This window comes from Trichosurus vulpecula, chromosome 7, assembly GCF_011100635.1.
Source record: "Trichosurus vulpecula isolate mTriVul1 chromosome 7, mTriVul1.pri, whole genome shotgun sequence".
Classification (NCBI taxonomy): domain Eukaryota; kingdom Metazoa; phylum Chordata; class Mammalia; order Diprotodontia; family Phalangeridae; genus Trichosurus; species Trichosurus vulpecula.
Genome location: NC_050579.1, coordinates 122905344 through 122930756, shown reverse-complemented (window position 1 = coordinate 122930756; position 25413 = coordinate 122905344). Strand labels below are relative to the sequence as shown.

General features: G+C 36.4%; 1 protein-coding gene across 1 annotated transcript in view; it reads left to right on the top strand.

Annotated features, from left to right (window-relative positions):
• Window positions 1–25413, top strand: part of PEX7 (peroxisomal biogenesis factor 7) — an 86347-nt gene that overhangs the window by 42505 nt on the left and 18429 nt on the right. The window contains exon 8 of the mRNA XM_036765805.1: window positions 700–755. Coding sequence (XP_036621700.1) covers window positions 700–755 — 56 coding nt within the window. The remainder of the gene's footprint in view (window positions 1–699; window positions 756–25413) is intronic.

Here is a 25413-nt window from a genome sequence, read left to right as displayed (position 1 = left end):
CAGCTCTCACCATTGAGATAAAATGAATAATTTTTCATTATCCATGATGCAAAGATTAAGAAATTACTTTAATGAAATGTTTAATTTTGAAATATTTGTTGTGATATTTGTGGCTATAGTATATCTAATATTTTATGGTCATTGAAAACTTACATAGGACCAGTTGTATCATGTATATCAAAGGCATTTATGGTTTTAAGTGGATTTTTTTCAGTTGATATTCAATAAAAGGTTAAGTTGAATTTGTACAGATTGTAATTTTTGTTTTAGAATAACAGACATTTAGGAGCATCTTTCTCTAGCAAAATAGTAAATGGCAGACCATGTGGCTTTTTTATGAGAACACTATGCAAGAAAATTTGACTATAAGTAGAGAATTTATAGGCCAGAATTGTTTTTCCTCTCAAAGTAAATCTTATGGGTTAAATTAAAGACTAAAGAAAGTAGAATTTGGATTGCCAAATCTGAAAAACCCTTAGTTTGCAATAGTGCTTATGGACATTACTAAAAATGAAATGCTGTCATGCAGCTAATCTCAGATCCAGACAGTTGTTTCAGTAAGGATTCTCTTTGTTACAGGAAAACAGAAGTGTTTTATGAGACTGCCGTAATTGTTAAGTTGCTGTTATTTCCATATTTTTACAAGTATTTATTCGAGGTTTTATTGTTAGAAAAATTTTTCTTTTCTCTCTCTTGCAGTTTTCGCCATTTCATGCTTCTTTGTTGGCCTCTTGCTCCTATGATTTTACAGTGAGGTACAGTGGCTTTTATTATGTTATACTGTTAAATATCAAAGAGTAGCTCTGTTTTTAAATGGTGTTTTTTTTGTGAAAATGTTTGTTTTCCTAAACAGAAAATAATTTGACCTACACGTATTTAGTATTTGTTCTTTTTTATTATTTTCATAATTTAGCCATAAGTAAGGGTAGATCCAAAAGACCCTAAAGGTACTGTCCCAGATAAAAGAATATATTAGGATGGTCTGAAGCTGTAACCAAAGAACCTAAACTTCAGTTAAGTTACTTCTTTAATATGCCAAGTGCCATTTAATATGCCATTAGAGAGACAAATTTTCTTGAAATCTTAAAGCCCTGGAGGTGGGAATTGTTTTGCTTAAAGAAAAACTCAGAATTTGTGGGAGAGGGAAGAGAAACCTATCATTATATTTTAATCCATTTTTACAGAACTAAAAGTTGTATTTTTAAGATCATAAAAGTGTATTACACATAAGTTTTCTGATAGAATTATTTTAGGTATGCCAGACTTAAAACTATGTAGTATAGATATAGTTACAAAGGTTATTATTTTTTGAAATTGTATTTTCTGTGATACCAAGAATATCCAGAAAACACTCATTTTCTTTTGGAAAAAAATTATTGATATCTTTTCTTTGTATGACCTTGATTTTCAAATGTGTGCCTTTCACCTTCTCAGAGAGCCATCCTTTATAACAAAGAATTTTTTAAAAGAAGGGGGAGAAATAGTCCACGAAAACTAACTGACACACCAACCAAATGTAACAGGATATTCATTGTTCACCCCACGGCGCTTCACTTCTGCAGTAAAGAAAGAGAGGTGTATTTTCGTATCTCTTCTCTGAGGCTGAGCACGGTCATTATGATACGTCAGCATTCCGATTCGATTTTTTGGTTGTCCTCACTGTTCTTTCCTTTCCTTTCCTGTTGTAGTTATTGGGCATTGTTTCCCTGATTCTACTTATTTTCTTATGTATTATCTTTGATCCTAGCGATTGCAGTAGAAATTGTAATCTGATACAATGTCTTTAAAACTTTCATCTTTCTAAGGCAAAAATCCATGTTCTGTAATTTAAAATTGTTTCTAGTTGGGCAGATAAACAGTTCATGAAAAAGCTCTTAAGGGAAAAACAAAAGAGAGTATGAAAACTCTATCTTGTACTGCAAAATTGTCCCTTTTTTCCCATTGGTCCTTCTCATGTCATATGTCAGCTTTTTTTTTTTCTAATTGCCTTTATATTATACTTTATATTGTTCTTACATTTAAATTATTCATATAGTAGTTTAAAAAATAATTTTCTAATTTTTTTTTTGCTTAGCTAAACAGGACTGGTTTCACACAATTTTACAGTTAGCTACATAGTTCCCCTTCACCTTCTTAACCAAGATTTGGGCATTCACTTTGGTCTTAGGCAACTGGTGGCATAGTGGAAAACAGAGCTGGGTCTAGAGTTGGGAGTATCTGAGTTCAGAACTAGCCTCATAGTCTTACTAACCATGTGACTCTAGACTAGTCACTTAACCTCTGAAATAGGGATCTTAATAGCTCCTGCCTTGCAGGGTTGTGAGGATAACTGAGATAATATTTATAAAACTCTTAGCACAGTGCTCAGCATGTAATAGGCCCTTAATAAGTGCTTGTTCACTTCCGCCCTTCCCTTAGAGTCCTTGCTTTCACAACCTGTCTTTTGAGCTCACAAATGTTTCACTTCAAGAATGGCCACTCCACATATCACAGATGGTTCCAGGGCCAGACAAAGTGGCCACCGAAAAGACTTAATTGAAATGAAAAATATAAACTTTTATGACTCTATCTATATTGTTTATCTGTCTGTCTGTCTGTCTACCTGTCTATTTGGTGATGATGCAGATTACTTCCATACTCTAGACTATTATGAGCTTTATCTGTTGTTCACATCCATTTAGTCAAGGTTCATCTTACTGCTTTTTCAGCTTTCCAGTTCACCCTGGAAAGGAAATACATTGGTTTGTAACCAAATTAAAATCTGCTATTCATCTTTCCCTTCATTAGACCTCTTCGTGTTATGTTTAAGTAGGATTTGAAACTGGAGAATGGCTTCATGGTTTCATTTCTTCATGATCTTGCTAAATAATGATGGCTGAATAACAACATCTGACAAAACAAGAAATCATGTGCAACTTTTCAGATGGCAGAACTCAGAGCTCCTAGTAGAACACGTAGTCAATACTCAATAAGTGTCTGTTCAGTGGAGAGATGAGTGAATGGTGAGAGAGACCAGTAACAATACACCTGGAGGAATTATGGATAAAGAATTTGGGCATGTTTCAGATACACATCAGAGGCAGAGTGCCTAGGGTACTGCACATGTAGTCAATAAATACGGGTTTAAATCCTGCCTCAGATACCTTGCTGGGTGGTCATGAGCAAATCATTTTTCCTCAGAGCCTTGGTTTCCTCCAAAAAGCGCTTGTGCTGCCTACTCATAGGATGGTGAAGAAAGTGCTTTGGGAACCTTAAAGTACTCTGTACACCTAAATTTTTTGTCAGAATCAAACTTTGTAGCATTTAAGTTTTGATTTAACCTGATATAAAGATTCTTCAGACATTCTAGTAATGAGTACTATTTTCTTTGTGATGATCTGGAATACTATTCATGCGCTCTATACTGTTTTGCAAATGACAGCTCCCACTTTGGTAGCATTTTTATACTAGACTTACAGAGAATTTTACCATTACTGATTTACATTTGCATTTGCAAAGTAGGTGAATATTTGTCTGAGTTGAAACTTGAAAATAAAACTTTTCTTCATTAAATCATAGCAGAACATAGAGATAAAGATGGCTTTTTCTTTAGAAGTGAGCTTTTAACATTGACATGTGTGCTGGCTACTAAGCTTCGGTTTCTTTTCAGAAACTAGATATAAATTGAGAAGGCTGGTGGAAAAGTGTGTGACAGTAGACAGCCTCCTTTGTAAAGGGGAATAAATACTATTGTGATAGGTGAATTCTCATTTTTCAAAATAATTAAAAGAGAAGTTACTTTAAGTTTTCCCTTCAGCTTCTAGCCACTCCTTAGAACTTCTATGGAATATGATTTTAGTAGTACTTAAAGTTTCACATGAATCCAGTGGAATAGTTCTGTGTGGTAATTACTGAAGGGAAAGGTCAAAGAAGATGACTTCTCATTAGATTTTAAAGCAATGTGATATGAATTTAGTTGAATTTAATCCCTTTAGAATGTATTACATGATTAGAGGGATGTTTATTAATACCACAAAGGAGAAAAGCAAGGAAAATATTTAAGATCAAAGACCTCAAATAACTGGGTTTTTTTTAATGCTAAAGATAATGCAGATATCAGTGCCGGATTCAAATTCCTTTTAGGCCCTCCATAATATATCTTCTTCAAATATAAATATTCTATAGCCTATTTTATTGGATTTGTTAAACTTACAGTTAAATGCTTTAACATTAACATGAAAGTGTTAAAATTGATTATCTGAGAGGCAGCTAGGTAGCATAGTGAGTAGAGCACTGGCCCTGGAGTCAGGAGGACCTGAGTTCAAATCCAGCCTCAGACACTTGACACATGTACTAGCTGTGTGACCTTGGGCAAGTCACTTAACTCCAATTGCCCTGCCAAAAAACAAAACAAAACCAAAAAAAGATAGGGTAAATTTTACTTCAAATGCTAAAAAAAACAAAAAACAAACTACCACCTATGACTTTTAAACTTGTAGTGTGTGGAGAGAGGCCAAGGATAGGCAAATGTAGATGAGTTGTGTAGATTGACTGTATTAGAGGAAATATTCACATTTTTCTGTTTGAGTGATTTCCTTTCCTACACATACTAGCAACATTGTTTTCAAATTAGCTCGTCAGTTTTTATTGAGATGGGAGTTGTAGGAGAAAGGGAATTCCTGATAATATCTTTCAATCAAGAAGTATGGTAAGTGAAAACATTGTTACATAAAATATGTATACATACATAAATGTAATATAAACCAATGTGACTGGGTATCCAAAAGCCCACTTTTCTCCTAATTTACCATTTAGAGCAGTTCTGTTAGTATTTTAATGGACACTTAATTCTGTGTGACTGTTGCTTATACCCTTCCATAAATCCCCCATCAGAGATCTACACACTGAACTAAAGACCTTCTCAGTCTAAAAACTATTTTGTGTATATCAGTGCAACCCTCAGCCTTGATATGTGACACACCCAACTCCTTTTTGGTTCGCACAAGTCTTTTTTGATGTCTTTTACGACACCACTCTCATTATTGGAAATATACAATACCTTATACACATCATGATCTTTTAGAGCACTTACTTCTACTTTTGATTTTTCTGACATTTTTTGTTCTATGAATTTAAGGCTGTATAACATCACTAGGATAACCTTGGTGCTAAATACTTTTTTTTTCTATTTTTCTCAAATTTTATTAATTCTGTATAATATTTTACTCTTACTTTCTGCTTTTTATTTTTTAATATCTTCAGTGCTTTACACATTGCCTGGAACATAGTAGGTATTTTACAAATGCTTGTTGATTTGACTTGTACTATATTCTTATATATTCCTTAAGTTTTCATTTAGTGCCATCTTTCCACATTGTGGTTTTGTATTTCCTTGGTCAAAGCTGGGGCAAACAGTGCTAACAAAAAACACGCTGAAAGGTGCTTCTTAATATTTAAAATAAATTAGATGTTTAATGGTATCTTTTTAATTAGGAAATAACATATGTAGCTTTAAGATGGTTTATGCTACATAAATAGGAAAAAATGATCTTAAAAGGTTTCTTGGAAATCTTAAATCAGTATGCCAACCAAGAAATACCTTTATCTTTGTCACATTTACTGTTATGAGATTTGCCTTTGCAGAGCAAGTGTCTTAACTCTTAAGTGGTCGATGAGCTTTTTTTTATTGGCACAGAGATTTTCATGGGCAGCTATTTCTCTTTCCTCCCCTTCCCCACAAAAAAAGGTCAGTCAGAGTAAACAGACAGAAAGTATAGGTGAATATGTACTCTTGTCTCACAAACCTTATATTTCAACTTTACCTACCCCCCCCCTTCACCACAAAAAGGTCAACCAAAGTAAACATAACAAACAGCAGGTGAATTTATACTCTCATCCATTTTGTAATTATGACTTAATCTTTTAAGTTAATATTTTAAAATTCATCTGCACTCAATTTAAAAAATGAAACCTTAAAAGGCCTTTCTGTGACTTATGAAATAGTACTAATAACATCTTCAGGAGCTATTTTAGATTTGCAAAATCATAAAAGATCTGTATTTAAAATTTTATCCCTGTTCGGATAGCTTCAGTAAAAACTTGAATATCAAATTATTTGCCTTAAGGCAGATGAAGAATTGGGTTCTTACCCCTGATATCGGGAAAGCCTCCTAACTCACATTTGTTTATAAATAAATATAACATTTATCGAGCCTCAACTTAATATGCAAAATATGCTAGTTATGCTTTCAGGAATACAAAAATGAGTAAGAGAGATCCTTGTCCTTAGGGATCTGATAATTAGGTGATGTGTCAGGAGGTGGGGACTTGCAGGAAAGGGATGATATGTAGAGTACAAAAAAAATCAATGGAAATGGAGGCCTTTGAAAGATAAAACTGTTTACATTTACCTTCTTTCCTAAGTTTTGTAAGGATTTTGTTGTACTGCACACAGTTTGCAAATGAACCTAACTTCTTGATTTGGTAGTTCTTGATTAGGTAATGTTGTGGTGTACTTCATTCTAATGGTAAAGTCTAATCTGCAAATAGTTCCACTTTAAATATGGAGTTCCTTTACACTTCCCTGAGGCAGAGCCATTAATAGTCACATAAGAGTAACTGATTTTTAGATGGGAAGCTATAAGATATGTAAGAAATTATAATACCCAGTGCATTTTCTTCAGTGGAAATGAACTTGGTAAGGCTATGCAATTCAGTATTGACTTGATGATGAGCTGTGTTCTTTGGTATTTTTCCCTCCCTTATGTTGGTCTTTACAAAGTCCCACTTTTATACCTCATGGGAGTATGGTAGGTGACCTTGGTTTCATGAAGACTGAGTCACCAGAGTGCAGGCCCTGGCCAGTTCTAAACGTGGGCCTGTCATGAATACCACAAATGAGTAAAATTTGGTGTGTGTGTGTGTGTGTGTGTGTGTGTGTGTGTGTGTGTGTGTGTATGTGTATGTGCATGCACATGCATATACCTCTGTGTGAGTGTGTGTGAATCCCTCCCACTCCCCTCTCTCCCCTACTTTCCTTCTCTATCTCTTCCTCCCTCCCAATGTAATATGTATTTCTAGTATTAGTTAAATACTGATAAACTAATAGTAATATTCCTGTTATATTCTATTTTCATTTTGATTTTCTTCACTTTCTGTTCATAGTATTTATGTCTAAAGAAACAACTTGGAGCTATGTGATATGATGTCTTTAATATTATATGTCACAAAGGAGTTTTCCATTCCAAAATGCATATAGAAAGTTGTTGTTCATCATTTTTGAAGAGGATCAATTATATCATGAAGGTGATGTCTTGACTTGCGAATGAAAGAAATTATTGCCAAATTGCAAAGAACTTTGTATGGAAATCAATATAGATTAATTTTATGATTTATAATTTAAATGTCAACTGATATATGGAAATAACTTACTGTAGAATGAAAGAACATTAATTAGGAAAAGTATGTGAAAGTTTAGGCTTAAAATCATTGAATCATTTAGAACCATTTAGTTCTTTAGGAATCAACTAAGTTAGTTGTCCTAATTCATAACCTAATACAAATGTGAGGGGTGTGGATATTTAAAGGGTTTGTGAAATTCTAAGCCATGTCATTATTAGCAGAAGTCACTGCTTTGAATTCTAAAGTATGCCAATTAGTTTCATCTCAGGATTTATAGGTCTTGTCAGTTAATTAGTAGCAAAACTTTGAAAAAAAATTATTTGTCCAGTTGCAGTAAGGAAACCATGTGAATTAAATTGCATTAATTCATATCTAGTAATGCTTACATGCTTTGACAGTGTTTCTTCAAGTATACCAGATACAGGCTAAAGTCTTTTTAAAATTTTTGGTTCTCAAAAATAGTTTGCAATACTATGAGTAAGGAAAAGGTTTAAAAGTTGTCAATGTAAAGCTTTAATTTTATAAACTGTCAGTGTAAAATGATGTAATATAAGGAAGAGGAAATATGAAAGGCTGGATGGTCTCTAATATTCTATCTAGTTTTAATATTATAGGAGATCTGAATTATTTCTCTTTTTAAAAAAATTAATTTTAAATTCTTAATTCTCTCCCTCTCTCCCCTTTCCCTCACCCATTGAGAAGGCAAGAAAAAAAATAAAACCTGTTAGAAATATGTATACTCATGCAAAACAAATTCACACATTAGCTATGTCCAAAAAGAATAAAAGAAAATATGCTTCAGTCTGCATTCTGAGGCTATCAGCTCTGTATCTAAAGACTGAAGTGGATAGCTAGTTTCATCATGAATCCTTTGGAATTGTGTTGATCAGAGTTTCTAAGTCTTTCAAAGATGATTATCTTTATAACATTGTAGTAATTGTATAAATTAATCTCCTGCTCCTCTCACTTCACTTTCTATCAGTTCATCCAAGTCTTCCCAAGTTTTTCTGAAACCATCCCCTTCATCCCTTCTTAACAGTTCTATTCTATCACATTCCTGTACTATAACTTCTTCAGCCATTCTTCGATTGATGGCCATTCCCTCACTTTCCAATTCTTTGCTACCACAAAAGGAGCTGCTATAAATATTTTTGTACATATGTATTCTTTCCCTTCCATTGATCTCTTTGAGGTATAGACTTAGTTTCAGTATTACAGGGTCAAAGGGTATGCACAGTTTAATAGCTATTTGGGCCTAGTTCCAAATTGCTTTCCAGAATCGTTGAACCAGTTTATTGCTCTACCAGTAGTCGATTAAAGGAACCATTTTCCCACAGTCCCTGTAGCATTTGTCATTTTACTTTTTTGTCAGTTTAGCTAATCTGATGAGTGTGAGGTGATACAGAGTTGTTTTAACGTCTATTTCTCAAATTGTTGGTGATTTAAAACATTTTTATATGGATATTGATAGTTTGAATTTCTTACTCAAAAAATTGCCCATTCATATCCTTTTACCACTTATCAACTGAAGAATGGCTTTAATTCTTATAAATTTGACTCAGAACCCTGTATGTCTTAGAATTAAGACCTTTATCAGAGAAACTTGCTGTAAAGGTTTTTCTCCCCCATTTTCCTGCTTCTCTTCTAATTTACTGCATTGGTTTTGTTTATGCAAAACTTTTTTATGTAAGCAGAATTCTCCATTTTGCCTCCTGTGAGTCTATCTATTATTTGGTCATGAACTCTTCTCCTATTCTTAGATACAACAGGTAATTTTTTTTCATGCTCCTCTGATTTGCTTAGGATGTAATGGAATACTATTATGCTCTAAGAAATGAGAGAAAAGATAGTTTCAAGGAGTCATGGAAATACTTGTATGAACTGAGGCACAGTGAAGGGAGCAAACCCAAAGAACAATTTATATAAGTAACAACAGTGTAAAGAAAAATAACTTTGAGAGACTTAAAAGAATTTTGATCAATCTAATAGCTATCCACAACTCCAAAGTAACAATGATGAAAATACTCTGTTACCTTTTAACAGAGAATATAGACTCATTGTGCAGGATGAAAAACATTTTTAGATTTGACTAGTGCAGGAATTTGTTTCTCTTGACTGTGAATATTTATTATAGAGGTTTTACTCTTTTTATTTGCTGGATAGAGTTAGGGAGAGGTGGAAGAGAAATAAAGTGTTCCCCCAGCTTCCTAAATGAGATCAAAGGAAGGCCAGAAGGAATCACAGTTAATCAGGACATCTTTGAAAGTTACATGTTGTTTCAACAATCTGGCTGGCAGCTTCTGTGGGGGTGTAAGATCCACCCTCAGTCAGCACCCAGAAAGCTGCCGGCATGCTGGGAAAGCACAGGTTCTTTTGATCTGCTTTAATAAGGAAAGCAAGGTTGAAGGGGTTGACAAGCTTACTTTAATCCAGCATACAAATATCAGTCACTTAGTTCAGGGGAGAAGGCCAGCACCCTGAACTTCAGAGCAACATACAAACAAATTACAAATATCAACAGACAGACCCAATACAATTCATAGTTACCAACATCTAGGTTCAGCCCGGGAGCTCAGAACAAGGGCTGGCCCAGAGTCACGCACCACCACTGCTGCGGAAGACAGCTCTAAAGAACAGACAGCCAATCCCTGGTTTTTATATCTTTTTCAGCTTCAGGGTTGCGTCACACATGCAACTCACACACGTGACCTAGAATCGTCACAGAGAAACAGACTTAAACCCTCGTGGTCTAAAAGCCTCTGCTCTCCCAGACATGTAAACTAGGCCCTCCCTGGAGTTAGCCCCACCTTGGGCCCGACCTTAGTTGCCAATCCACACCCACTAAGGTTCCACACCTAATAGGGGTTTGGACCTGGGGCTTAGCACCTAGTAAGGCTCAATGAATTACTCAAAGAGAACAAAAGCCAAACTATTCAAGGGCACTTGTTGAACTAAGTGCTAAGGAGCCCATTTTTGGTTACCAAAACCAAAGAGGGGTAGCTAGGTGGCTCAGTGAATAGAGCACTGGCCCTGGAGTCAAGAGGACTGAGTTCAGATCTGGCCTCAGACACTTGATTTGGTTTGGCAACTAATGTGTGACTCACCCCTGATGCTGAAAAAGATATAAAAACCAGGGATTGGCTGTCTGTTCTTTAGAGCTGTCTTCCGCAGCAGTGGTGGTGCGTGACTCTGGGCCAGCCCTTGTTCTGAGCTCCCGGGCTGAACCTAATGTTGGTAACTATGAATTGTATTGGGTCTGTCTGTTGATATTTGTAATTTGTTTGTATGTTGCTCTGAAGTTCAGGGTGTTGGCCTTCTCCCCTGAACTAAGTAACTGATATTTGTATGCTGAATTAAAGTGAGCTTGTCAACCCCTTCAACCTTGCTTTCCTTATTAAAGCAGATCAAAAGAACCTGTGCTTTCCCAGCGTGCCGGCAGCTTTCTGGGTGCTGGCTGAGGGTGGATCTTACACCCCCACAGAAGCTGCTAGCCAGATTGTTGAAACACATGTTGAACTTAGAATATACATAAAAAGCATAATAATGATTCAGTGTGTTCCTGGATAGTGTGTATTTTACCTATTTTATTTGGTTCATTAAGTTCAGAATTTAAAAATAATAAAACATTTTAAAATGTTTCACTTGACCCTAATATCTCACAAGCAAACATCCTGTATTTCTCTTCTTCTTAATAATCATACCTCTAGAATAAGTTGTTTACAATTGTTACCCCTGCTTTCTTCCCTCTCACTGACTGGTCAGCCCCTTCCAGTCTGGTTTCTGATTATCTCACTTAGCTAATATTCTTTTTTCTAAAGTTATCAGCGATTCCTTAATTGACAAATCTGCTGGCCTTTTCTTAGTCCTCATCATCTTGACTTCTCTGTAGCATTTGACACCTTTGTCTTCCTAATTACTTTTGACTTACTGGGCTTTCATGATACTTCCTTCTCTTGGTTCCTTTCTTACCTATATGACAGAACTCCTTCTCAGTCTCCTTTGCTGGATCATTTTTCATATTGTATTCTCAACTGGAGGTTTATCCCAAAGCTCTATCTGGAGTACTCTTTTCTTTTCCTTTCTGTACACCTTTTCTCCCAGCCCTGTGAGAAGCAGCATCTATAAGCTGCCAGTATTCTGCCTCAGGCCTGGTTCTCCATCCAGGAGGCACCGTGAGCTGTCCTTACCACCCCATCCCACCCACCTATCAAGCCCAGATCTCCAATAGGTCCAGCAGGAAGTAGGTCTAACAGGCTGCCCCCCCCATTTCTTGCCAGTACAAATCTGACCTTGTTACCCCACTTACTCAGTAAACTTCAGTGGCTCCCAAACACTTCCAGGATCAAATATAAAATCTTCTGTTTGGTGTTGAAAGCCCTCATAAATTATCTCTCCGCTACCTTTCCTGTCTTCTTATACCTTACAAACTACCTCCCTCCCCTACTCCCAAGGACTGTGCACCTGCAACACTGGTTTCCTTGCTGTTCTTTAAACAAGACACTCCATCTCCTGATTTCATGCCCTCTCACCTCTGCCTTCTTGCTTCCTTTAAGTCCCAGCTAAGATTATACCTTCTACAGGATATCTTTCCTGATCTCCCTTAATTCTACTGCCTTTCTCTCTGTTAATTATTTCTAGTTTATCCTTTATATATCTAGTTTGTACATAGTTTTTTTCATATTTGTTTCCCCCATCAGACTGTGAACTCTTTGAAAGCATGGACCATTTTTTGCCTTTCTTTATATTCCTAGCACTTAGCACAGTGCCTGACACATAGTGCCTAATAATGTTTATTGACTGACTGTATTCCTCCCATGAGAAAAGGGTGGGGTAAGTCAGCCTCAAGCACCTTTCTGCTCTGCCACTATGCCCTAGACTCTCAGGCATTGCTGTCTGATCTGCCAGTATATTCAGGATCCCTTGGCCTTGCCATCTGCCTTATAGCTGAGGCCTTAGGACCACTGGAACCTTCCATACATCTTACAACTGAACTCTTCTACATATGTTATCTTCCTCACCTAGAATAATAGCTCTTTGAGAACAAAGACTATCTCATTTTTCTATTGTGTCCTCAATCTTTAGCACAGTACTTGGCACAGAGTAAATACTTTTCTTTTTGAAAGTTACCTAACTTTATTGTATATTTAAAAGGAATAGCAAGTCGTACATAATAGATTTGCATTTTCATGTGCAATCATTTTTTTCTATTCCATTATGTTGGAGAAATGCTGTTTTATTAAGTTCAGAATAAAATAAATAAAATTTTAAAAATATGGATTCATAAAAATCCCAAAGCAACATTTTGACAGAAGTTTCCATTCTAAATAGTCCATACCCTCTAAACCACATGGGATCAAAAAGCTGTTTAAACATAGACACCTACTATAAGAAATCAAAGCAAGATGAGGCCCATATTATTCCCTATTTTTCCTTCTGATACTGGAGTTGTCCCAAAGATGCTTTCAGTGTTCCTACGGAAGAGAAACTACCATCCCATTACTTTTTGTGCATATCTCTTTTTTCTATCTCTCCTAACTCCCCTACTTTACTTCTACCTGCTACCTTACCCTCCTATTACTTAACCTACCCCCATTCCAGCAATCCCTCCGTTACCCTCCCATTCCCCTCCCATTCCCCTCCCATTCCCCTAAGTCTAAACATCCTTTTGTACACCCGTTTGACCTATTTTGTCCCCCTTCCCTCTAAAGCTCCTTTCCTTATCCTCCCATTCCCCTCAGTCTAAACACCCTTCTGTACACCCCTTTTCACCTATTCTGTTTCCCTCCCCTCTAAAGATCCCTCCTTTATCTTCTCCCCCTCCCTATCCCCATAGAGTTTTATTTCTTTCTAAATTTAGAAGACTTTTACACTCTTGTAGATGTATTGCATTTTCCCCTTTTAAGCCCATTCCTGACGAGAGTAGGTTTCCAGAACTAACAGCTCTGTATTGGTTCTTCCTCTTGCACCTCATTTGTATAAGAGAATTACTCTTTTAGCTGTTCTTGAGTGGTTTTACTTTTTGAAGTTATATCATACTCAGGTCTACCCCAATCTTTCTTATAAGCTACCTAATTACTAGTAACAATCTTAAACAGGTTTTACATTTTCCATATGTAAAAGGTAAATGTTCTGTCCTTATTTAGACCCTTGTAATTGGTCATTGGTATGTACCTTATATTTCTCTTGGCTCTTGTATGTCAAATCTTCTGTTGAGTTCACGGTTTTTTTTTTTTAACAGAGTCCTGAAAGTCTGTTGATCAAATGTCCATTTTTTTTCATTCAGAATTATGTTTAGCTTTTCTGGGTATGATATTTTCTGCTGGAGGTCCAGTTCTTTTGCTCTTTGATATATAGTGTTCCAACACCTGCAATCTTTTAGTGTTGCCATCGCTAGGTCTTATTAATTCTAGTCATGGTATCATCATATGTAAATTATTTTTTTCTTGTGGCTCTTAGTCTTTTGTCCGTGATCTGGGGGTTTCAGAATTTAACTATAATATTTCTATGAGTTTTCCTCATAGGATCTCTTTGAGGTGGTGATCAGTGGATTTTTTCTATTCCTCTTGTTGTAATGCTTCAGGACAATTTTCTTTAATTATTTCTTGTATTATTGTATCAAGATTCTTTTTTTGATCCGAACTTTCAGGTAGTCCAATTCTTTTATTTTCTCTTCTTGAACTGTTCTCTAGATGCATTGTTTTTCTTATGAGATGTTTCACATTCTCTTCTATTTTTTCATTCTTTATATTTTGTTTTCTTATTTCTTCATCTCATAACTTTGCTGGCTTCCCCTTGCCCAATTCAGATTTTCAAGGAGTCATTTTCTTCCTTAAGATTCTGGATCTCTTTTTCTAATTGGTTGACTTTCTTGTCATAATCTTGTTTTTCTTGTATTATTCTGTTTTCTTTTTAATTTTTCCTCCATCTCTCTCATTTGATTTTTAAAGTCTTTTAAAGTTCTTCAGTGAATTCTTTTTGGGCGGGTGACCATTTGACATTACTCTTTTTAGTAGAAGAGAGTTTCTTTGCTTCAGTATCCTCCTCTGAAGACGAACCCCAGTCTTTTCTATTCTCTTAGTTCTCTATGGTTGGATTCTTCCTCATTTGCCTGTGCATTTTTTGGGGGTAATAATTTAGTTTTTATAATCATCTCTAGTCCTGGGGCATGGGGGATGGTGCCTCTGGCCTCTGATCCTCTCAGTTCTCCCCTCTGACCTTGAACTCAAATCAAGACCTCCAGTTTCCTGTAAGTGCCCACAGCCAGGGGCTTTCTGCCCCACTGCTTCTTCACTGCTGGTTCCTCCCCATCCCTGCCGCTCTCCACAGCACAGCTGGGTCTGGCTGTCAGCAGAGGTTCCCTAGATCTTCCCCGGGTTAGACGCCCAACTCCCCTCACTGTTGAAGGCTGGTGGGGAAGAAGGGAGAGAGAGTTCCTGTGGCAGGCAGGGGCAGCCTCCCTAACCAACTAACTCCAGGGCTTGCCGCTTGTTGTTTAAGCAGCTTTCTACTAGTTGTTAAAGGGGATCTAGCCTGGAGGTATTTACTCTTCACTGGCAGGAAATCTCCTTCTGGGATATTTCTTCCGTTTCTTCCGGTCTTCTCTGATTGTCCCAAGAGAACCCCTGTTCTGCCCCTATTCTTACTTGTTTTCACTGCTCTTTATTTAGAGTAAACACTTAACAAATACTTTTTCATTCATTCATTCTTTTGGTGATCTGAGCCCCTGTAGGTTTAGTTTCATCTTTACGCATATGACTCTCCACTCTATATGTCCTTCCCTAGTCTTTCTCCTGAATTCTGGTTCCCCATCCCCAACTGCCTAATGGATATTTCAAAGTGGATTTCCTATAGACGACTCAAATTCAATGTATATAAAACAGCTCATATTTTCCCCAAACCTACCTCTTTCCAACTTCCCTGTTTCTGTCCAGGGCTCCACCATTATTTTGGTCGCCTATATTTGCAACGTTAAAGTTATCCTCAGCTTGTCCTATCTTGTTATTTTTACCACCATAATATTTCTAATGTCCATCCTCTTTTCTTCTCTCACAGACCACTTGTTGTGGTCCCTATTTCACCTCTTATTTTCTAACTAGTGTTCTTGCTTCAAGTCTTCCTGTCTCCATAGCATCTCCAGAGAGCTGCCAACTCGATTTTCCTAAAGCAAGATCTGACTGTGTCACTCTCTTGCTCAAAAATCCCTGTTGTTTCTAAGGGAATACAAACTCCTCTGCTTAAACCCTTGATGATCTTACTCCAACCCACATTTCTAGGCTTATTGCACATTACTTTATCTACTCTCCAGCCAAGCCCAACTAGCCTATTTTCTCTTCCTTTTACATGATATATCATCTCTCATATCTGTCTTTTCTTTTAAAAATTTTTAATTAAATTAATTTTATGATGTAGAGCTGCCTTTTTTCCTACTGCCACCATTTCTCCCAACCCCCTTCAGAAAGCAAGGAAAACAAAACCCCTTTTACAAACATTTGTAGTCAAGGAAAATAAATTTCTGCGTTGGCCATGTCCAGAAGATTCTTTCTCAGTCTGTCCTCTGAGTCCATCCCTACTCTAGCAGGAGGTAGACAGTATGTTTCATCAGGAGTCTCTTGGAACTGTGGTTGGTTGGTCATTGTGTTAGAGCTCTCAAGTCTTTCAAAGTGGTTTGTCCTTACAGTGTGCATCTCTGCCTTTTCACAGGCTGACCCCTTTGCTTAGAATTCCCACCTCACCTCAGCCTTAGAATCCCTAGTTTCCTTCAAGGCTTGGCTCTGTTGCCACCTCCAATTATGAGGTCTTCTTATCTTGATCTCTGTACTTGCTAGTGCCCTGACAACTAAAATTACTTTGCATGTAATGTGTTACTTTCTGTATTTTATATTTACTTATATAAGCATGTATTGCTTCCCCTTTAGAATATAATTCCTTTAGGAACTGTGTTGTTTCGATCTCCGTATCCTTAGCACCTTGCAAAATGCTTAGTACATTCTAGGCTTTTAACAAATACTAATTAATTAGTCATAGTAGATGGAGTGCTGAGCCTGGAGTTAGACTGCTTTTCCTGAGTTTAAATATGGCCTCAGACACTTATTAGCTTTGTGACCCTGGGCAAATCATTTAACCCTGTTTGCCTCAGATTCTCATCTGTCAAATGAGCTGGAGAAGGAAATGGCAAACCATTCCAGTATCTTTGCTAAAGAAAAGCCTAATGGCTTGGACATGACTAAAAACAACTGAATAGCAAAAAATTATATTAGATCACTAGTTGCAAAGGACAGTATGCTTCAGTTTTATTTGGAAGTATATTTCTAAAAATCAGCCTTTACTTTTTTACTTTAGGTACTATATCTTAGTGCTGGATGAATGACATATATCTGTAATAAAATATAAAATGTACATGTACACGTAAAATATACATGAATGTATTATAAAAATATATTGTATGTGACATATGATGTAAAAATGGTATATGTGTTACAAAATATATTTTACCCTGAAATACTCCCCTGTACATTTTCTTGGGGGTAGGAGATCTGTACCTAGGATTTCATCAATGTAAGGAATTCATCATGTTGAAACTTCCTTTTGATTCAGACTAGCAACTTTCTATAAGATGTAGTCTTTGTGAGTTGCCATAGGTCACTGAGAGGTTAGATAATCACAGGGTCACCCGCTATACAAAAACAGAACTTGAATTCTAGTCTTCAGAATGCCATAACCAGGCCTTTATCTACTGCCGCTTGTCCATGTATACATATTGGTACTTCTACATCTAGCATATTCTCTTTTGTTTCTCCTTAACTACATAATTGACTGCAATTTCTTATATCCTTCTATGGCCCTTGAACTTGTGCCAGTATATGGTAAACAAAACTTATGTTATTTCTTCTTACCACCATCAACTCCTCTGTCCTGCATCCCCCCTCCCACTTTTAGCAGAGAAGATGAGTTCTACAAAAATCTTTCAGCAAGTCATGATTTATCCTTTGCTGCAGAGACTGCATCCATAAAAACTGCAGTCTAATGGTTTTCTTTGATTTATTAATGCACTGTTTGGATTTTGTGATATAGTTGTTGGACTTAATGGTTATGATAATGGAGCAAAGCCAAAAATCTCAAAAACATTGATCCAGTGAAAATTTCACTTAAAAAAATTAACTAGTACATTTCAACTGAGATGTTTAGATAGAGAAGTTCTTAATATTCAACATTAGAAGTATTTTATGCTGTGTTTTTTTGATTTTCATGATAGTAATAGTGGCTCTTTATATAGTATTTTAATGTTTTCAAAGTGTTTTACATTTCTTTTCTCATTTGATCTTCCCAATGACTTTGTGAGCTTGGCACTATGGGTATTATTAGCCCCATTTTATAGATAAGGAACCTGAGGCTCAGATAAGTTAAATGACTTGGCCAAGGTCATGTAGGTGTTAAGGTTTGGATTGAATCAAGTCTCTCCTGATTGTAGGCCAAGCATTTTCTACATTATGCCATTATTTAAAATGTGAATTATTCCATTATCCACAAAAATTAATTTTGTGTTTCACTTTAACAAGTAGCTATTTTCAGATTTATGATTTTTTTTACCCATTTAACAAGATTGCCTCATAGTTTTGTCTTTAAATACATGATATTTATTAGGCCAGAATGTTATTTTGTCATTTTGCTGTCCCTCTTCCCTTTTCTTCAGGAAAAAGTTTTCTTCAAGTTAGATGTTTTATGTTTGAATCTATTACTTCTTTAGTAATTGTTGTATTTATACACTTAGAGGGTTGCCAGGAGGCCCTCTGGTAAGTTGCCCACATTCATATAACCAGTATGTATAAAAAGCAGGATTTGTATCCAGATGATCTTGACTTTTAGGCCAACTCTCAATCTACTATGCCATGTCACACCTCTCAAATAATGAAATAATAATCATGAATCATGTGTTTTTTTTTTATGACAAGTAGGGATTTTCATTACAAAGAAGCCAAAATTAGATGAATTGAGAAAGGGCTTAACAGTACAATGCTAATTAAACCAGTTGTTGGAGCCCTAGAAGAACCTACCCACCAGAGATCCTCCAACTTCCCTCGGGTATCCTCAGGCCAACAGCCCAGTGGAAATAATCAGATCAGAGAAGCTCCTTGGGACAGTCCTAGTGAATCACTAGGATCTGCAACTGGCCTTTAATCCAAAATGGCATTATGGGAAAATGGCCATGTTTGATACCTTTCCAACCCAGTAGGTATCAAGTAAAGGATACGGTATGGCAGAGTAACTCTCTGCCAGATAATATACCTGGAATATTTAGTCATATTGAAATACCTCTCTTCCATATCTAAGTGAAAGTAGAAATAGTCCCTACCCATAAAATCTAGGGAAGTGGAGTGAGGCCAGGCAATGTAAGGTATGGAACCTAAGGTTACGCGTCTCTATAAAAGGGAAAAGCATACATTTCTTGGTATGCAACATGTTTCATTCTTTTGTCTCTGAGAAGATGAAGTTAATACAGTCAGCATGTTCTTATCTAATAGTTTAAAGTAACTATTTATACTAGACCTTTTTGAAAGTTTGACAAATTAGCATCTTTTGACTTTAAATGTAATTAAGGTATTTAATTAGAATGGCTTCAACCTATGTTAATATTTCTTCCTTCTCTAAGTTAATAGCTTGATTAGGATCATAGAATTAAACCTGGAAAGAACCTTAGAAGTCAATAAATGCAGTTCATTTTTTTTCTACAGATGTGGAAACTGAGGCTCAGAGAGGTTAAGTGACTTGCCCAAGGCCACAAAAATAACAAGTGCCCAGACTGGAATTAAAACTCAGGTCCACTGACTTCAAATACAGCGCTTCTTCAGTTGCACCATCCACCTTCCTAGTGAGCTGGCAGAGTAGTTGGTCTGGTCATTTTTCATCTCGTGATTTGAGAGAAGAGTGGTACTGCAATGAAAACTTTCCTATTCATCTACATAAACCATCAGATTCAAGCAATGCAAATTCTAATTATTATGATAGTAATATGCTCCATATTATTTTCGTTTTGTTTTGTTTTGTTTTTGGAGGCAATTGAGATTAAGTAACTTGTCCAGGGTCACACCACTAGTAGGTGATGAAGGCCAGATTTGAACTCTTAAGTCTTCCAGACCCCAGGGCCAGTGCTGTATCCACTGTGCCACCTAGCTGCCCCCTATGTTCCATATTATTAAAACAGATGAGATAAATTTTGTTGTAGCATCTAATTCTTGTCAGCATTAGGGAAGATCCAAGAAGAAGCAATGTATATATTCCTTAAAAAGAACTTAACGTGGGGAAAGATATGGGTGAAAGGAGATGGTGTCTCAAATGAATTAAAATTTTCGAACTATTAGCTGAGCTCATCTGCTGGCATAGTCTCAGTAGTAGTAGTGTAGTCCGCTACTGTTGCATTGCAATGAAGTACAAAATTACTTTAACATGACTTCTGAAATTGCATTTTTTTTTAGTTACGTTGTTTATTCACTTGGTAAATCACAAAGGCATAGAGACAGCATGCAAAAAAGCAATGCAATCAAGATATCTTCCTCTGATTACTTTGTCTCTTCGACTGCTACTTGAATGAAATATCATGGCCTTGGAGTTCTGTAATGTTTTTAAGTAGACAGAGGTCTGTTCAGTACATTTATTTGCTATGACATATCTTAAATGTTGAATTATTTTATCAGTAGAGAGACAAAAAGGCACCATGTTCATATACTTCATGGTCAAAAAAATCGAACAACCAAACATACCATTCCATTTAGAAATGATGTATTTTATTTGATCCCTTAATTACAACTCCTAATTCCTTCCTGTAAAAAAGAAATTAAGTGCTTGACTTCTGTTCACTAGTGCTTGAGGACTTTGTGTGAATAGCCTTAAAGTAATTCTTGGGTCACTAAGGGTGAAACCAAGAGGAAGTAAATATCTTAAAAGCATGTAACTATAATGTTTAGCTCTTGATTCACTTAACTATTCTTGGTTCTGTTGTTTAAGTTGCATTTAACTTGAGATTTTTGATAATGAGATATTTAGTTGAAATTTAAAATGTTATAGACTTTAAATTACCATTAAAGATACATAAGATTGCAATTCTTCTGTAATTTGATGGTATCGATACTTATGGACAGTTGTTAACCTTTGAAGGTCTCTCTATGCAGAACTGCTCTCTATTATAGAATCTTAAAAGAACATTTTTCTTTAATGAATCAGGAGATTTTTAAACTCTGGGGCAACTTAAAATATATTTCCTAAAAAAATTTCAGCACTATTGTTTTCTGAGTGCAGGCATTTCCTCACCTATAAATACTTACACAATATTCATACACAGCCTGATCTGCCATGCTTCACCTTCTTCCTCCCCCTCACCTCCCCACAGACACTCCACCCAAGTGAGTTCTTGCCTCTAGTTTCAGGAAAGCTATTGTGCAAAAACAAAAACAAAACTTGGAGCTTTTAGAAAATGGAAGGTTTAGAAGTCCTGAAAAGGAAGATGAGATAAAAAGAAAAGCAATACTATGTTACTTCCCTGTGTTGAAGTCCCTGTACAAAAAAAAATCGTAGTTTTTTGCCTGATTTTTTTGTACTTCATTTTGTTAGTTAGCCTACAATTCTACAAATGACCAACCCAACGTGGATTTATAAGAATTCTGTTAAGGGTACAAATACCTCTGGAAAGGTTAAGGAACAACTAGTTATTCCCACATTAGTGGCATTTCTTGTCCACCTCTTGTACTTCTTAGCCTCTTGCTCCTAGGACTCAGAATGTACACAAATAGTGCTGGTGCTGTGGTCCGTTTATATTATAGATCAAATTGATTTCATGGACCAACCTGGGAACCTTTCATTTATAACATTTCTGTGAGGAAATGTGTCATAAATCTCAAACAACCTACTAACATATGAACTTTTCATATGTGTCCCAAAGGCTAAGACTACTTGTGTTGAATATTTTCATGTATTTGTGAAAATGAATTTCTTCTTAGTGAAAAGTCTTTTCAGGAAAATGCTCTACGTAAGATAGTGTTGAACTGAAAACTGACAGAGAACTTTTAAATATATAATTGTTAGTGAATTTAATTTATTATTTAAATTCTCAAACTCAGCATGTCCAAAACAGAACTCATTAACTTTCCCTCCAGATGTGTCCCTCTCTAGAGTTCCCTATTACTATTGAGGGCCCGAATCTCCTTTCAGTCTCTGGATTTGACTCCTTCCAATCCCACTGCTTGACTCTTCACTTACAGACACCCTCTGATTCTAGCCAAATTTTGCCATTTCATCTTTTCACCATCCTTTATATAAAATCTTATCTATTTGCAAAGCCTTCATCACCTCATTCCTGAACTATTGGGATAGCCTTCTGATTGGTCTACCTTGCTTAAGTCTATCTCCTCTCCAGTCCATCCTATATTCAGCTGCCAAAATTATTTTTCTGAAATGCAGTTCTGACCATGTTCCCCACTCCCAATCAATAAAGTGCCTCCCTGTTACTTCTAGGATCATGTATAAAATCCACCTCTCCCTATATTCCACAGTCTTTCAAAGTATCTTATACTTAACTCTACTTCTCCTATGATCCAGCTATACTCGGCTATTTTCTGTTCCTTGCACTTGACATACCAACTCTCTCCCTTTTTACTGCCAGTCCATGTACCTTGGAATGTTCCCCTCTTCACCTCTGCTTCCTAGTTTCCCTGACCCCCTTCAAGACTTAGCTCAAATCTCACCTACAAGAGTCACTTCCTGGTCTCCCACCTCCCCCTCAGTCCTCTCCCTCTGAGATTATTTTCCATTTATGCTGTATATATCTTGTGTGTGCATATGTTTTATATGTGTTTGTGGCATGTGTGTGTTTAGTCATTTGTACCTTATCTCTCCCATTAGAATGTAAGCTCTCTGTGAGAAAGGATTGTGTTTTTGTCTTTCTTTGTATCTATAGCACTATAGTATCTATATCAAACATTTAATAAGCACTTGTTGACCAGCAGACTAAAATAATTAATCTGATACAAAATGAGTTTATGCATTTTGACTAGTATAGACCTAACTATTCAAATATGAGAACAGGTTGTAGTTTTTCTTAGAAATAATAATGAAAAAAGGTTTTGCTGTTATTTTTATGCAGTGAACATGAGTAGAAAGAGATAAAAAGCAATGAGCCCTAGGTGAGTTTGTCATCCCTGGGGTACTAAAAGACCCAGCAGATAGGATTGCTGAGCCACTGTCAGTCATCTTTGAAAGATGATGGAGTACAGGAGAAGTGCTTTAGGACTAAAAAAAGTAATGTACCAATTTTGAAAAAAAAGAAGAGAATGGATTCTACAAACAATAGGAAAAGGAGCTTAACTTTATTTTCTGGCAAAATTCTAGAACATATTGTTAAAGTGAAGGTTAGAAATTATGGTGTTGAAGATTTAGAGCTGGATGAGACTTCAGGAGCTATCTAGTCCAACTCCCTCATTTTAAACATAATCAGGGCCCAGAAAGGTTATAACTTAACTAGTGTACTAAGTGTCAGAGAAAGAATTCAAATCTAGGTATTCTGACTTGAAATTCAATGTCTTTTTACTGCACCATGTTGTTTCAGCTAATTTAGCCTTCTTCCCAGTGAAGGAATCTTTTCTACAAATCCCTCATCAAGAGGCAAGGTCACCTTACCCAAACACCTCCAGTGACAGAGAATTCCTTCGTAAGGCAATCCATTTCACACCTGTTATATTTGTACAAACCATATAGTTTCTCTGGGTATCATTGCATAAACCCACAAATAATTTTGATTCTTCTCCCTAACAGTCAGTCAATTAACAAGCATGTATCAAGTACCTACTGTGTACCAGGCACTCTTCTAGTCACTGGGTACACCGAGACAAAAAATGAAACAGCCTCTTTCCAGAAGTAGCTTACATTCTAATGGGGGCAGATTGAACATGGTAGCAGAGTGGGTGGGGGTGTGAAAATAAGGCACAAGCTGACCTATCATAGTCTAGGACCTATGATATCATAGATGGACCCAAGGGTGAAGGATAGGTGATCCTGCAAAGAAGCGGTGATACCAACAGTGGCAGCATGCTGGAGCGGACTAGTAAGTATGGCAGATTTTAGAAGGGGATAGTTTCAAGAGATGATGTAGACGTAGAAACAACCAGACTTGGTAACTGAAATGTATGGAATAAGTAAGAATGAAGAGTCAAGGATGACCCTAAGGCTCCAAACATACAGAATCAGAACAAGTGTGGTACCTTTGATAGAATGGAAGTTTGGGGTGGTGGGAGGAGGAGTGAGGGCTTAGGGGGAAAAGATTCGGTTTTAGACATGTTTAATTTGAGATACCTATGTTTAAGGCAGTTGGAGATATATGACTAGAGCTTAGGAGAAACTAAGAAATACAAACACACGTTTGCATGTGTATGTGTGTATGTATGTATTTTTATGTGTGTATATATGTATATGTATACATATATGTGTGTGTACATATATATATATATATATTTTCTGCATAGAGATAATTGGACTCATAGGAGCCGATAAAATCAAGTGAGGGTATTGAGAGAGAAGATAAGAAGGTCCAGGAAAGCTTTGGGAAACATTCCATTTGGGGGCATGAAAAAGATGAAGAATCAGTAAAGTAGAATGAGAAAAGAGTAGTCATACAAGTGAGAGAGTCAAGAAAGAGCAGAGTCACAAGATGCAACAGAGAGAACAGAGTATCCAAGAGGAGAAGGTGGTCAGCAGGATTACATGGTGAAAAAGAGATTAAGAAAAGGTTGGGGGATGAGTACTGACAAAATGCCATTTGTTTTGGTGATTTAAGAGTCATTTCTGCAAATAGAGTTCCTTTTTTAAAATGGTGGAAGAGCTTCCTTGTAATAGATGAAACTTTCTGTTTATTCCTGCTGTTATTGTAAAGAGTAATCAAAGGTCGGGACCAAAACCCCCCCCTGCCCCTCCCCCCCAGTCTTCTCCCTAGGACCTTTAGGACTGGCAAATACCAAAGTCATGTACATTCTTAGGTGAGAGATTTCTTCTTTCTTGTTTCTTTTGCCTTTGTGTGTATGTATATGTGTGTGTGCCTATATGGTTACATGCAGAGTTAGAAGGCTTCATAATTGCCCTTGCCCTTCTGCTTCCTACTCTGAAGTGAGGGTGACCCAGGAACTCCGGACCCATTGGAATTCTCACCTAGCAAGGCAAACCACTTACTTGTTTCTTCTGATATAGTACTACTCAGATCGTAGAATAGTGAAGACTCATCATGTGGCTCCAAGAAAATAACACAATAGCATAGGAAATGAACCAGACTGGCCTGCTTTAAATAAATCCATTTTCTTCCCCAAAGTGGGGAAAAGATCATTGTTAACTTTGGAGAGAACAGTTTCAGTACAGTGATGATGACAGAAGCCAGATTATAGAGTTTAGAAGAGAGTGAGAAGGAGGAAGTTAAAATGTGGAGACAGCTTTTTTTTTTTAAAGTAATATTTTATTTTTCCTCAATTACATATAAAAACAAATTTTAGCATTTGTTGGTGTTTTTTCTTAAATTTTGATTTCCCAATTCTATCCCTCTATCCCCCTTCACCTGCCCTGAGATGGTAGGCATTCTGATATAGGTTATTCATATGCAGTCATGTAAAACATTTCCATATTAGTCATTTTGTGGAAAAACTCAAGAAGGAAGGAAGGAAACAAGGAAGGGGAAAACAGCATGTTTCAGTCTGTATTAAGATGCCATCAGTTCTTTCTCTGGAGGCAGATAGTATTTTTCATCATGAGTCTTTTAGAATTATCTTGGATCATTGTAATCCTGAGAATAGCTAAGTCATTCACAGTTGTTTATGGTACATGATTGCTATTATACTGTATAGCGTTCTCCTGGTTCTGCTCATTTCTCTCTGTATCAGTTCATGAAAGTCTTTATGGGTTTTTCTGAAATCATCCTGCTTGTCATTTCTCATAGCACAGTAATATTCCATTACAATTATATACTACAGCTTGTTCAGTCATTCCCCAGTTGATGGGCATCCTCTCAAT